Raw genomic sequence first — 16,210 nt, forward strand, 5'->3', positions numbered from 1 at the left:
ATAGCATTTTGTCACAAATTCTAATACCCCCCCTTGGAAAATACGTAGCATTTCAAGGAGACCCCCCCCCCTCCCTTCCATTTTTTATTTCATCAGTTATTTGGCTTAATCGGAACATTAGAATCCAGAAATCCAAAACAAGGTTTGGTATCAATTGATATATATTAATAATAGTTTAAGATATCGTAGCGTTCAAAAGTCATTAAGAAACAGCTCAAGCAAACACAGTGCGCATCGTACCTTCGTGCTGTGCGTACACGAATTCTCTCTGCTCTTGGAAGTTTTCTTAAAAACTACCTAAAGCAATAAAACAGTACTTTTCAGTGCTACAAAAACAGTACTTTTCAGTGCTAAAATTAAAAACGGTACTTTTCAGTGCTACCCAAACAGTACTTTTCAGTACTATTTTTTCTACTATTGATCCCTTTACGATCCTTGTTTGGACCCGTGCCTTCGATTTTTCGTTGGACCCGTTGGCGAAAGCTAGCGGTGGTAATCCTTCTTAGACACCGTCTTGGGAAAAAACCTCTCGAAGGTCACGTCTTTCTCGTTTATTAACTAAACATGGTATCAACAACTAACAAAAGGAAGGGTGAATCTCTGAATTCACTACTTCCTTCCAAAAAAGTGGGTTTTAAAACTGTCACTACACGTGGCAAGAATGGAAGAAAGGACGTTTCCCCGGAATGCGAACTTTCTTCCAAGGGTGAAATGAATAATTGTATCGAAATGAGCAATCAGTTCGATGCTCTAGACAAATTTTCCGAACACCAAATCGATGCAGCCTCTAGCCCAGGCTCTTTGATTCAAGTGAGGAAGCAAAGAGTGCCGCCTATCGTGGTCAGTTGTTCCGAATTTGCGGGATTTAGGCAGGAGATCTTGAACTCCATTAGGGGAATCAAGGTTTCCTTCCAAATCGCAAAGAAAGGAGACTGTCGCGTTTTGCCGGAAACTCTTAAAGATCGTGAACTTCTTCTCAAACATCTTGAAGAGAAGAAGCACAAATTTTTTACTTATGACGACAAAACTGAACGTTTGTTTAAAGTTGTCTTGAAAGGTCTCTCAAGTGACTATAAATCACCTGAAGAGATCAAAAATGGAATAAATGATTTACTTGGATTTTCCCCAGTCCAAGTAATCATTATGAAAAAGAGAACCCAATCTGGCATTGTTCGGAAAGGGCTTTCTCAAGAATTTTATTTAGTTCACTTTAACAAAAAAGAACTAAATAACATTAAAGCTTTAGAAAAAGCAAAACTTTTGTTTGATGTCCGTGTGACATGGGAACATTTCCAGAAACCTGGAGGAAATTACCAGAACCCCACTCAGTGCCGTCGGTGCCAAAAGTGGGGTCATGGTACAAAAAATTGTCGCATGGATGCTAAATGCATGATTTGCGGAGGTTCTTCTCACGCCAAAGACGTCTGTCCAGTGAAGGAAGATACCACCAAATTCATATGCTGTAATTGCAGGGCTAATCATAAGTCCAATTTTTGGAATTGTCCTTCACGCAAAAGGGTCATTGAGGCTCGTGCCAGGCAGATGAAAGATAATATCCGTTACGATAACGGTCGTTTCCGGAATTTGCCTGGTAGAGTATCGAACAATGCTCATTTTTCAGTTAACGATCGCTTGATCATGAATCATACCCATCAGGAAGATCATAATCATGCTCATTCACAAACTAATTTTAATCCGTCGGGTAGCCGTTCGAATCTTTCTATTTCGAATGTATCTACCCACGGTAAATCCTTTGCCGATATCGTAGCAGGAAATTCGAACTCCTCCCCTGTTCGATCCATGGGTACCCATTCTACTTGTTTCAAATCAAATGGAAAAAAACCCTACCGCCACAGGTAACTCCGCTTCTTCGTCTACCGGAAATTCTAATGGGAAATCACATGACATGTCTGCCTCTGATTTTAATTTTCTAACTGAACAATTGAATCTAATGATTGATGCAATGTTCAAAGCCTCCACTATGACTGAAGCAGTCCAAGTAGGTGTAAAATTTACAAATCAAATTGTTATTGGATTACGTTTTTCTAATGGATCCAAATAATAATTTAAATATTTTAAATTGGAATGCTCGTTCTCTGAATGGTAAAGAGGACGAGCTGTTTAACTTTCTTACGGTTAATAACGTTCATATAGCAGTTATTACCGAAACGTATTTAAAACCTGGATCTAAACTCAAAAGAGATCCTAACTTTTTTGTTTATCGGAATGATCGACTTGATGGGGCATGTGGGGGAGTTGCAATCATCATTCATAGGCGTATAAAACATCAACTGTTTTCATCATTTGAAACTAAAGTTTTTGAAACTTTAGGTGTTTCTGTTGAAACACAGTTTGGTAAATATACTTTCATAGCTGCCTATTTGCCTTTTCAATGCTCTGGACAGCAAGTTAATTTGCTCCAAACTGACTTGCGTAAATTGACTCGCAATAAGTCAAAATTTTTTGTCATTGGTGACTTTAATGCCAAACATCGGTCATGGAATAATTCTCAAAGTAATTCTAACGGCAGAATTTTATTTGATGAGTGCTCTTCAGGATATTTCTCAATTCAATACCCTGATAGCCCCACATGTTTTTCCTCTTCTAGAAATCCATCTACGATTGATTTGGTCTTAACCGACTCTAGTCATCTTTGTAGCCAACTGATTACTCATGCTGATTTTGATTCTGATCATGTCCCTGTTACATTTCAAATATCCCAAGAAGCGATTCTCAATCCTATCAGCTCCACTTTCAATTATTTACGAGCAGACTGGAATATATATGAAACGTATGTTGACTCTAATCTTGATGTTAACATTTCTTTAGAAACTAAACTTGATATTGACAATGCTCTTGAAACTTTAACAAATTCCATTGTTGAAGCCCGGAGCATTGCAATTCCAAAATGTGAAGTAAAATTTGAATCCGTGATTATAGACGATGATCTTAAACTCTTGATCCGTCTTAAAAACGTGAGGAGAAGGCAATTTCAACGCACTCGCGATCCTGCTATGAAAATTATATGGCAGGAGTTGCAGAAAGAAATCAAGAAACGTTTTGCTCAATTAAGAAACAAAAATTTTGAAAATAAAATTTCTCAATTGGACCCTGGCTCTAAGCCTTTTTGGAAATTATCTAAAATCTTGAAAAAACCTCAGAAGCCAATACCGGCATTGAAAGAGGAAAACAAATTATTACTAACTAATTGCGAAAAAGCTCAAAAACTTGCTATGCAGTTTGAAAGTGCACACAATTTTAATTTAGGACTTACTAGTCCAATTGAAAATGAAGTTACTCAGGAGTTCGAAAATATTCTCAATCAAGAGAACGTTTTCGAAAATGCCTGGGAGACTGATTTGGAAGAAGTGAGAACTATTATTAAAAAATTCAAAAACATGGAAGCTCCTGGCGATGATGGAATTTTCTACATCCTCACCAAGAAACTTCCAGAAAGTAGCTTATCATTTTTAGTTGATATATTTAACAAATGTTTTCAATTAGCATATTTTCCTGACAAATGGAAAAATGCTAAGGTTGTTCCAATTTTAAAACCAGACAAAAATCCTGCAGAAGCTTCTAGCTATCGTCCAATCAGTTTGCTTTCCTCCATCAGTAAACTTTTTGAAAAGGTTATTTTGAACAGAATGATGGCCCACATCAACGAAAATTCAATTTTTGCCAGTGAACAGTTCGGATTCCGCCATGGACATTCGACCACTCATCAACTTTTACGTGTAACAAATTTGATCCGTTCCAACAAATCTGAAGGCTATTCTACTGGTCTTGCTCTTCTAGACATAGAAAAAGCATTCGACAGTGTTTGGCATGCAGGTTTGATTGTAAAATTAAAAAACTTTAATTTTCCAACATGCATTGTTAGAATAATTCAAAGTTATCTGTCAAATCGTACACTTCAGGTTAATTATCAAAACTCCAGATCTGAAAGACTTCCTGTAAGAGCTGGTGTTCCTCAAGGCAGCATTTTGGGACCAATATTATACAATATTTTCACATCTGACTTACCTGAGTTACCTCAGGGATGTCAAAAATCTTTATTTGCGGATGACACAGGCCTCTCCGCCAGAGGACGAAGCCTGCGTGTCATCTGTAGTCGATTGCAAAAAAGTTTGGATATTTTTTCTTCATACTTGCAAAAATGGAAGATTTCTCCTAATGCTTCCAAAACTCAACTAATAATATTCCCACATAAACCAAAAGCTCTTTATTTGAAACCTTCAAGTAGACATGTTGTCACGATGAGAGGGGTTCCAATAAATTGGTCAGATGAAGTTAAGTATCTAGGGCTCATGCTAGATAAGAATTTAACTTTCAAAAATCACATTGAGGGCATTCAAGCCAAATGTAATAAATATGTAAAATGTCTCTATCCCCTTATTAATAGAAAATCAAAACTTTGTCTTAAGAACAAACTTTTGATATTCAAACAAATTTTCAGGCCAGCCATGTTGTATGCTGTACCAATATGGACTAGCTGTTGTAATACCAGGAAGAAAGCTCTGCAGAGAATTCAAAATAAAATTTTGAAAAATGATTCTGAGGCTTCCTCTCTGGTATAGTACCAATGAGTTACATAGAATATCCAATGTTGAAACATTGGAACAAATGTCAAATAAAATAATAAATAATTTCAGGCAAAAATCATTACAATCTTCTATTGCCACGATTAATGCGTTATATGTTTAGGTTAAGTTAGGTTAAGTATATTAAAAACATTTTTTTTTTCTCTTATAAGCAGGTGAAATCAACTCACCTGTAAAAAAAACTGAACTGCTACGGCAACTGAAATGTAATATGTTGTTAACAAAATGTTAATAAAATCTTAAATTTGTTTTACCAAATTAGGATGATAGTGTTGCCTAATAACACAGAACACCTAGATATAAGAAATGAATGTAATGTTTGGAATGATACTAATAAAAAAAAAAAGCTCAAGCAAACTTATTTCCTGTTTAATTTACATAATTTAAATATCGAGTTTATACAGGTTGAATTTAATTTGTAGTACTTTTGCTGTTTTTTTTTTTACAACTACAAATGTAGCAAAAAGTAAAAACCTTTATTCGAATTGAAAACAGTAATGAGTAAGGGTACAAGATACTTCATAATATATTAAATACAAATTCCGATATGTTGGAGGATTTTTTTAAATTATTCGTTGTAAAGAAACAGACTTTAGTAAATAAAATAAACAAAATACATTATTTTGGAACAGATCTTCGTTGTTATTATATAAATTGAAATCCATCCAACAAACAGTGGCCAGAGAAAATAAAATGTAATATATGGAATGTTTTGAATCTTAGCTTTTTTACATCGTTTATATCCATACTGAAATATGCCTACACAACTTATAATGAAATCATGAGATAATAAAAATGCTCTTTCCCCGATTTACCGAGTGATTAAGGAAACTGAATGATAGGATAATTTTGATAACACTCAAATTGGATGTCCTCATTGTTATCCGGCTATTCCATCAAGAGCATGGATATATTAAATCAAATCGATAAATTGATTGAGTGGGGATCTCCTGCAAAATTCAACGCATATCTCACTGAATTAATAACTTGTTTTACTATAATAACGTTAATATTTGCTTAAACAAGTATATTGTAATCTTTTGAAGAAGTACAATTTCATAACATAAAAACGGTTGATTCTTTTTTTTGTCGACAATTGGGGAATCAATGTTTTTCAAGTCGATAAATCATTGTTTTTTTTATAAACTTATTAAACTTTCAATTTGGTTGTTCATAAAATAATTTAGATACGAATACAACATAATATTCACATAATTATGTAAAGCTTAAGCTTAGCTTTACATGAGCTTTATAAAATCTGATTGATTGCATTTATTAGAAATATTTAAAATTTCTTAGGTAATTTTGAATTTTGTTATATTTTTTCTTAATCTCTTGAAGCTGAATCAGAAATAATAAACCGAGTTCAAAAAGTCAATAAAGTTTGATTAAAAAAAATTGTAAATTGTTTTCAACGCTGCTCTTTTCCCCGACATGATTCAAAATGCTACGTCCACTAGTTGGGACCCCTCCCTCCCCCTCGTCACACATCGTCACAAACTCGCGAAGACCCCCCTCCCCCCTAAAATGCTACGTCATTTATGGACGAGCCCAAAAATGTTTCCACTGATTTCCAGATAAGAAGTTCTTTAACATTTCACTAAGGATTTTTTCTAGGGATACCTTCAAAAATTATTCAGGAGATTTCTCATAGGATTCCTTCAGTAAATGCTCTAGAATTAGTTGAGAAATGTTCCAAGAAAATTGTCAAATATTTAATCAATAATTTGTACAGGGATGTTTCTAAGGACATTTTTGAAGCCATAGTGTGAAAACTTGAATAAAATTTTGAAGAATGTATCGAAATTTACATGAACAATTACTGGAGAATTCTCGAAAACTTATTCATACAGACTCAAGTCAAAAAAGTGTACAAACTTACTTTATCGATCCTACGTGTTAAGCAGGCGGAATTCTACACGTACCGCTCTGTACCAACTCAACTTTTCACTTTTAGAACGTTTAATTTCCGGATTTACAAAACGACGAAAGTAAGATTTTCAACTTTCGCAACCTAACCACTACTTTCGCCGCCCCGCTGTATGGAGAGACAAAGTGACTTAACCACGAATCAAAACAAAACACTACTTGAGCCGATTTTACACTGATAGAAAAACGTCGAAAGTAACTTGATGAAACGGCTTATCATTTTGTATAATTATTTTTTTGGGAAATAATAGAAACTACGTAGTTTTTGAACGCGAGCTGATTGTATGCAAAATTTAAGTGGTGTACACTGCGAAAAAATGTTAAAAAGGTGATTCATTTTAAAACAGTTTTAGAAGACAGGTTATGATTCTTCTGAATTAATTTTCTCAAAACCGTATGAAAGTTACTTACGTCGATTTGAAAAAGTAATCGAGAATTGTTTAGAAGAATTGCTGGAGAAATAATTAAGGGGTCCAAATGCAAAGGGGTTTGAGTGACATTTTGGTCGGTTCTGAGTTTAGCACACTGAAAAACTACCGTTCCTAAGCTTTCGAACGATGAACCTAAAAATGGGTGATCAAAATAGGTCCATTATAACATAATTAGTAGAAGATTGTCTTGATATTTGGTCCCGTAAAATGGAATGGAAAATTGCCGACAAAACTTTAAAGCAAGATTTTGTCATCTACACCCCTTCGCTTCTAATCCTCTCAATTCTGGATGAACTTGATGAGTAATTTCTGGTCAAATTTATTGAGAATTTAGCGAAAGAGTTCCTAACAGATATCCTGGAATAATCGCTGAGTCAATGTTGGAGCAATTGCCGAGACAAATTTTGGATAAATTGAGGAATCCGTATAGAAATTCGTGGACAAATCGGCGTAGTAACTCTTTGAGGAATTCTTGTAAGGTTTTCCAAAAAATGTATAAATAACATGTCAAGATTTTCTTTGAAGAACTTTAGTTGGAATCTTTGGAAGATCTGCAAGTGCAAAAACGGAACAAGTTGGTGGAAGAGATAGTGGGAACAATCCTGGAGGAAATTCTGGAATAGTGTCTAGAAAAAAATGAGGATATTCCTTGTGGAATATTTCTGAAGTACTATTATCCCACAGTTATGGGTCCATTAGTGTTGAGGCCTATTTATCAAATTCAATAAAACAACATAGAAAACACATATTTTTGTTATAAAAGCACGAATCGCCCCATTTCAAATTGTTACTAAAGTTAGTAAACTCTTTCGACCCGTAACGCAGGTGGATAACATATACAAGGCGGGTTACGAGTTAAGATCTATCATGCCAAACCTTACCATCATACTGTTTACATTCTTTCATTTCTCACATTGCCGATCAAATTATTAAATTGAACGTCCTCTTATGAACAATAGGGAAATGATCTAGCATTAGAAGAATAAAAAGATTCCCTGACAGCGCTTTTCAGATAGTTGACACTTAAGGGAAATTCTGCTTTTTTTTGTTATACTTGAGCTGAGAAGACTTGAACTGTTTTTGCTCTGTACGAAGCTTTTCAACCATTTGTGTGTGTTCAAAACTGAAATTTACAACATTGAACGTTCAACGCTGAAAATGTAAAGTCTAATGCTAAAAATGACAGAAATCTGCTCGTTTGGATATATTCCATAATTATGGGAAACTAAGACTGGTCACGTGCCACCCCAAACTCTAAATCAAGAAATTGTTTATATCCAGTGTAAATCCACTTCACTGCACAAAAGTTGCACTATCGGCGCCAAAAAAAAAAAAAAATATATAAAAATATAAATTGGTCCATTTTGGTGCCAGAAGATCCTCTATTGGAGCCAATATACTTTATAAAAATTATAAATCAGTCCATTTTGGTGACAGAGCTTTCACTATGCATAGCATAGCATAGACTGACTGTACATGTTAATGGTTGCTACTCCGTGATTGATCGGAACTGGTAAGAATTGCACTACGATCCAAATGAATAAGGAATGGGAGTTTCCGCTTACTCTCGAAGTGCAATTTTAGCAGATCTAATATTATTGATCAATAACGGCGCCGGCCAAGTCCTTACAGTCAGTTGGGATGGGGAAGGAATGTTAGGGTGTAATGATTGTTGCTTCTAGTAAGCGAGAATACCTCTGCATCTCCACAATCATCACGGGAAGGGTGTTCATTAGTGACGAAGGAAAAGATCTTGGAGTCACCTTTGGTCGGTGATTTTTGTATTTTTATTTTTGTCTCGAGAAGTTTTTTGTAGAAGATTTAAAAAATACCTCAACATCTATAATGTCGAACAATTCAAAAGAAGTTTTTATTAATGTCGAAAACTGAAAATTACATGTATATATTGTAAATTATATAAAACAGGAATAATGCTGACACTTGTAGTGACGAACCATACATAGTTTGTTTGAAAATTACATATGAGTATTACTGTGCATTTTTGTCTCGAGATGGTAGAAGTTTTAAAAAATACGTCAACAGCCACAATGTCGAACAATTCAAAAGATATTTTTAGTACTGTTAAAAAGAGAAAAATATATGTATATTGAAATTGTATAAAACAAGGATAATGCCGACACTTATAGTGACGAACCATACAAAGTTTGTTTTAATATTACATAAAAATTACGCTTTCAAGAAAAAATGTGTTATCATAAGCATGAAACGAACTCACCAGTTGGTAATCCATCCTCGACTGAAAACAAATATCTCTTCGCACTCATACAGTGTGAACAGCAAAACTTATTGGTCTCCCGAAAACAAACCGTTTTGCTTGGGCTTTTAGAAACACCTAGCCAGCAAGACGCTCGGAAACAGGAAAAAAAGTTCTCCGTCGACGAAAACACGCACGAAACCGAGAACAAAACCTATCCGACGACACTAAAACGAACCGTCCCGCTTGGACTTCACGAAGCACCCGTAGTAAGAATATTCCAATCAAAATTAGACTAATTCCAATGAATATGCTTGATGAAGATGTCAGGAGCACCTTCTCACTTCAACCGTTCATGAATATTGGGTAACATCACTCGACCTGCTTCTGTCTCTACTCACAACCATGTTGATCGTCTTGGCTCAATGAGTTTATCGTCACCGTTTCTTTTCTTCAACTGCCCTGCGATCTCATTCTAATGAATAATATGTTTATTCGTTAACCCAAGACGCATATGGTGTCCTCCCCAACACTCGTAAGAATACTGCACAAAGTTTCAAAAAAATCATGTCGGTGGTTCTGTGAGAACCTTGCCTTAAGTTTTGTCTTACTAATATTTTAGATATTCCTAGGCAGGATTTCAATTGAATCCTTTCCATAAGTGTGCAAAATTAATGCCGAGGTTTTGTGGGATTCCTGTCATTATTCAGTGAATATTTGTTTGACTTATTATATCTACAACTTCCGTTGAAGCTTGATGAAAATTTCAATCAAGTAATGAAAAATTGGCTTCCACATTACCAACTTCAAACTCAATTTCAAACTTAACTTCTCAAGCTAAATTATTGTTAATAACAGTTCAGTTGGAGCTGCCTGACAGCTTAACTTGTCAAGGCTGAAGCCTCGGTCTGGCTTTTGCCAAGTTTCCCCTCTACCAGGACCAATACTCAGACGGATTAGGTAATGGCGCCCACATGAACACTGCTTTTTTATTAGTATTGTGACGTGGTAGTTTTTGAAAAGTACCCATATTCCCTTGCTTCTGAGAAAAGGAAGCTCTGTGAAAATCAGCAGCTCCATCAGAATTTGTTTGAAATAGTAGTGTAGTAGTGTCATTATTAATACTGTCTAGTCGAAATGGTTTTGAATAATTCTCGCGGAACATTAATAAAGGACCTATGTACAAATGAGAGATTCTCTCCTCTCTCGTTCTCTTTCGATTATAACAGTGGAATACTAATGATTTTGGGAAGTTTTTCACTATGGATCGAAAGTCAATTCCCTTGACTAGCGTTTCATACAAAAAACGCAACAGAAGAGGTTAATGTGACTCAGTTATTAATGAAAGAGAAAGTAAACAAAGAGAGCCTCTCAATGTTAGATAGGTCCTTTAGTAATGTTCCAGGAGAATTTGTCATTCAAGTTCTATCATTCAAGTGCTATTCTGATTACTCCTGTAAGATTAGAGTCTTAAATGTCAATTGTCGTCAAGTCTTAACAAAATTAGGCTGTTTAGTAAGAGTTCTAGTTAATTTCATTTTTTGTTGTTAAATGTATTTATTGGTCGTTACGTTCATATATCCTTAAAGAAAAAAGTCGTTTTCCTTGTCTGTTCAACAATTTTTCGAAACTAGCAAGTGTACCCTAATGATCGATCTCAGCGTCTTACTTTCCATAGTCATTTTGATAGTGAATATTTAAGAGTAAAGTTACCTTTGCCTTCTATAACAGTCTCCTACAAGATTCACTTTTCGGTGGCAAATGCAATGCTTCACAACGCCTACTTTCTACTTGTAAATTTTGCGAAAATGAAGCTGGAATTAGATTGTTTATACAAAAGAGGTATTTCTTATTATGGCAATGTAAAAACCATATTGAAATAAGATTGTCGCCACTTATTTCTACTCAGTGAATCTACTAGTCATTTTCCTAAGAGTTCCTAAGTATTCCCTACGTCGTATATGATAACGATGTATCTAGCTAGCCAATAGTAAGAGTGGCTACGGATCATTCTGGTTAGCAAAAGGCAAACTGAACGTCATCAATAGTATTAATGTCCACTTCGAATAGATTAATTATTTGAAATGGGCATCAATTCTATCAATGACGCAGAATGTCCGTTGGATCACATCCGAGATATTGGTGCGTCTATGCCATATGAATTATAACGCGGCTTTAAGCAAAAAATACCAAAATGTGATACCACCACTACAGGTTACGCCTTTGGTTTCCATCATATGGGCTAATAGATTATGCCCTCCCATCGCGGCAAGGTCGCATAACCAAGGGGAGGGTCAAACAGTTCTAACGGTTATTGGAATAAAAAATAATGAAAACCAAGCTATTTTCTATCTCAGTTTTCTCTCCGTATGTCGATATCACCATTATGATTCAATACAATTCAGAAGCGCGAAACGACGTCTGTTTGTTTGCTGGTAACGGAGTGACTTCCAATCTAGTATTTATCAAAAATTTGTTCTCTATCTCGATGATCTTTTCAATATCGAGATGTGGAGAGGCGACGGTATATGCAACAGGAATAAAGGTTTATACCGTCACTTACAGTGACGAATTATCCATAGTTTGTTTGAAAATTGCATAAACGTAATGTTGCCATAATAAAAACATGTTATCATAAGCATGAAACGAGCTCACCAGTTGGCAATCCGTCCGCGACTGAACACGAATATATTTTCACTCCCGTCCAACGCGAACCGATTGATTCCATCACTCACTCCACAAGAACATGTAACGGAATCGAAATACCAAACTACTTTTTGCACCAGAATTCATTCAGAAGGAGGAAAAGGAACAGAAAGTCCATTTTGGAAAAAAAAAATATCCTCCATGATAATATATAAATACTTTTTAGAGGCTTGCATTAAAGACCAAATCTCTAAAAGGGGATCTGCTACCAGACACTCACCTGCAACTCGTGGAGTTCCTTCATTATTCGGAACACGTCCAGATCACCAGGAGAGGACGTCATCCGCGATGAAGTTCCCTGGGGGCTTGATTTGAAGTCCTGCAGCAGACTGGTCACGGCGTTGGGTAGGGCAAAACTTCCCGCCATGTTCGCCGCCTTCATACTCGACGTCGGTGTCGATGACGTGGAAGAAGACGACGGGGTCTTTTGGCCGTACTTATTTGGCTTCTCGTAGCTGTTGTTGTTGTTGTTGGTAGTGCTGTTGATACCCATGGGTGAACCTCGCATGGCGGTGGAACTTGTGGTGCTTTCGCTAGTGGGACGGCTCGATCCAGCTTTGCCAGCATTTGGTGGCTTTTTGTACTTGTCTTTGTTGATCGACGGGAGGGCCAAATCCAGAACACAATCGACCTTCTTTTCGCCGACATTGTATTCGCCGATGATTTCAATACTGCTGTCACTGTCGTCGTCTAGGCTCTTTCGGTTATTTGCACTTGCAGGCGTTGAATTCCTGTGTGCCATCGGAGGCTGCTCTTGGTAGGACGATGCTCTACGAGAGGAGGAAGCTGAAGATGCCGACGACAGCGCAGGGGAGTTGATTCGGAAGTCCATCGGAAGTGGGGAAGTTTTCGAAGCACTGTGAGCTGGTTCTATGTTGATGACGTGCGCTTGGATGAGATCTTCATCGAAATTGGATAGCGGTCGAGGCGTTAGAGATTGAGGTCGTGGCGGTTGCGGTGATGGATGAGATTGATATTGACTGGAATGTTGCGAGGAACTAGTTTTGCTGGGAGGCGAACTTATGATGTTGATAATGCTGTGGTCTGAAGTCTTCTTGGAGGCAGCTGGAGATGTGCTGGGAGGTGGTTGTGCAGGACTAGATGCAGCTGCGGTCACTCCCACCGGTGATGATTGAGGTGGTCGCACCGACTTCTTCTCTTCCGTTTTGGACCCGGACAGTTTGGCTACGGAAGGCAATACTGTTTCCGCTTTCCCTGCGCCACCAGTGGCAAGAGTTGGGGATGGAAGAGCAGTGGGCACGTTCGACAGTTGGACAGTCTTTTTGGCTTCTTTGCTGGCTTTGCCATCGTTCTTTTTCCGTCGATCCAACTCCTTCTGAAGATCTTCGAACTTCATCCATCCGCTTGGCCATAGAGGTACGACATTTTTCTGCAGGTAGCTTTGGATGAACTCTGCCTCCGTTTCTTTCCTAGGCCGGAGGATGTTGAACGACTGTTTCCTGATACTGGCAATTTCGTAGAGCAATCCCCGTACCTGATCATTCCAGGGGAACTTTTTCTTTGGATGTTTGACTTCTGGTTTTTCTCCATTTTCACCGACGGGCAACGAGTTACGAAGCTCGATCGCCTTGAGCTTCTCCGCCTCATAATTCGTGATTATCTTCGGCATCATCTCAGTCACTGCGTCTTCAAGTTTATCGAGCACTTTCTTGACCTTGCCGTCTTCCTTCCGTATTCGAATCTTTTTAATTTTGATCATCAACGTTTGATGGCTTACGCGCAAGTGCTCCTCCAGATGTTTATAGATTGTGTTCCTTGCGCTTCCTCCGCACATTCTCGAAGTCACATCGATTTGCAGCAGCAGATCTGCGACAGCGGTTTCGAAAAAGTTGAACCTCCCAGTTGCTTTGTCGGCAAGTTCCTTCAAATCGTTCAAGTCCTGTAGCAAATGATCCGGAAGATTGTCGGGCAGTCGGACACTGTTTTGCTTCTTAGGCGCCTCTTCGCCATTGACTTTCGGCGGTTGTTCCGGTTCAGTACCAGAAGCACTATCACTATCCGAATCATCCGAGCCGCTATCACTCGAATCACTATCGCTGGCCTCACTTCCATCCTCCTCGTCCTCTTCATCTTCACCATCGTCATCTTCCTCAGCTTCTGAGCTGGAAACCGTTGCACTACTCCTGCCTTTCTTCTCCTGTTCGATTTTTCGCATACTATCCCGCTTCGCTCTCAACATATCCTTCACTGTAATTGTCTTAACTACCTTGACTTCTTTACCGCCTTCCTTAGCTTCCTTATCCTCTTTCTTCTTCTTTGCCAACAATTTCTCCTCAGTCTTCTCACTGTTCACCTTCGGCTTCTTGCCGACGTGTCCGTTCAAGCGTTTCCTCTCAGTCTTACCGCTCTTTCCGCTTTCTGCTCCGCTTGTTGCAGCGCTTCCTACCTCATCCTTCCTCTTTCTTGGCGCCTTTTCATTTTCGCTGTCGCTTTCGCTCGAAGTCGACAGCAGTCGCTTCTTCGGCTTGGGCATCCGTTCGGCATCTTCCGGCCGTTCGAAATTCGATAGTGTCTTGAACTCCAACTGGCCAGAGTTGATGTAGAATCCCCCGCCCACGGTCTCCACTTCCTGCGGAATCAACTCGTCGTACGCTTCGGTGTTATCGATGAAGGAGTCCTCCTCATCATAACCCGCCCCTCTGTCGTAGACGTCCAACTGTGAGGAACGGGCCGACTTGCCGGAGCTGCTGTAAGCCGTACCGGAGCCATATTTTTTCTCCAATTCACGTGCAATTCGGGCCACGTCGTCGTCGTTGTCGGCGTCCGACAGGAACCCGTTTGAGACGGATTTCTTCTCGGCTTTGCGTTGGCGTTTCTGGAATGAAGAGATAAATTGAGAAATGAGTTAGTATTGTATAACTACAAAAATGTATAGGGGTGATCGGGGGATAATGGGCCGCCTAAGGAAAATGTCATGGAATACATTGAAAAACAGCAAAAATTATGGTTTAAATGCAAGTGACTTGTACTATAAAATGTTATCTTTCATGTTACGTCGATAATTATGGTTAACATCAACTTGAAAATTATTTTAGGAACTTATTGGAAAACCATGTTTTTCTACGTGGCCACCAATCATATGGGGCATTATGAGCCACTCTACGGGGCAGTATGAAGCACCTCATTCAATCAAATGATTTTTGTTTAAAACAGTTTAGAGAAGAGTTAGTGAAGAGTACATTATTGGAAAGGTAATGTTATTAGATTTGCTTGAAATTATTGATTATTGCAGGTTATTTTGTAAAGGTTATTTTTTTAAAGAAACATGATACGGGGACGGACCTGGTGGAGTGGTTAGAACACACGCCTCTCACGCCGAGGACCTGGGATCGAATCCCATCCCCGAGATAGTCACTAAAAAAATCAGTGACGACTTCCTTCGGAAGGGAAGTAAAGCCGTTGGTTCCGAGATGAACTAGCCTAGGGCTAAAAATCTCGTTAATAAAGATAGAAAAAAAAAAAGAAACATGATATATAGTAAACAGACCATGTTATACTAGTACTAAATTGCGATACTTGGTTTAACGTATTTTTAGCAAAGTGTTCCACTTGTAATGGTGCATAAAGATGACTATGCAGTAAGAAAATAATCTGGTATATTTAGGCAATGCATTTCTATGTACAAAACATCGTTTGTTTTGCTTAAAACTAGGTTGCTCATTTTGCCCCGCCCTTTCATCTTGAAAATAATATACTGTTTTTCAATAATTTTGTTCACGAGCAAATCTAATTTTGCTCACGAATTGTTCATTATGATCAGAAGTTTCAATGGGTTGGTAAAATTTAACAGAGTTATGAATATAATTGTCTAATAGGCTTAATTAAAAACTGTCAAAATTATAAGCTTTTCATGACAAAGGACAAATTTGTACATTTTTGTAAATATCTTGAGTGTTTAAACGAATATTCTTACGGTTTTTATTGTGGTGGCTATTTGAAGCAGGTATCAGGTATCAGAAGGCCGGCTCCAAAGGCACGTTCCCCACCAGTTGGGAGATTTGTGCCATCGCCATATTTGAGCCTATTTCATCATCTACCCGATGGGAGAGGAAGGGGAAGGGAAAGATGGGAGGAAATAGGAGTGGGGTCCCTTGAAGAGGGAAGATCGCATAAGCGAAATGAGAGCATGTAGCTCCATATCACAATGGGTTCGAACAGCGCCCTAAAAAGGGCACTGCAAAACGCTTGAGCGCAAAGAGAGCCTATAGCTCATTGCCACAGCGGGTTAAGAATAACAGAATGCCCTGAAGATTCAGGCTTCTGAATTCAGTTTCATTTAATAAATGTTTACCAAGTAATTGGAA

General features: G+C 37.9%; 1 protein-coding gene across 4 annotated transcripts in view; it reads right to left on the reverse strand.

Annotated features, from left to right (window-relative positions):
* LOC5574628 (yemanuclein) overlaps positions 1–16,210 on the reverse strand; it is a 62,971-nt gene that overhangs the window by 24,468 nt on the left and 22,293 nt on the right. For all 4 annotated transcript variants that reach the window (XM_001661494.2, XM_021857539.1, XM_021857540.1 and 1 more), the window contains exon 2: positions 12,106–14,721. In XM_001661494.2, the coding sequence (XP_001661544.2) occupies positions 12,106–14,721 (2,616 nt within the window). The remainder of the gene's footprint in view (positions 1–12,105; positions 14,722–16,210) is intronic.

This window comes from Aedes aegypti, chromosome 1, assembly GCF_002204515.2.
Source record: "Aedes aegypti strain LVP_AGWG chromosome 1, AaegL5.0 Primary Assembly, whole genome shotgun sequence".
Lineage (NCBI taxonomy): Eukaryota > Metazoa > Arthropoda > Insecta > Diptera > Culicidae > Aedes > Aedes aegypti.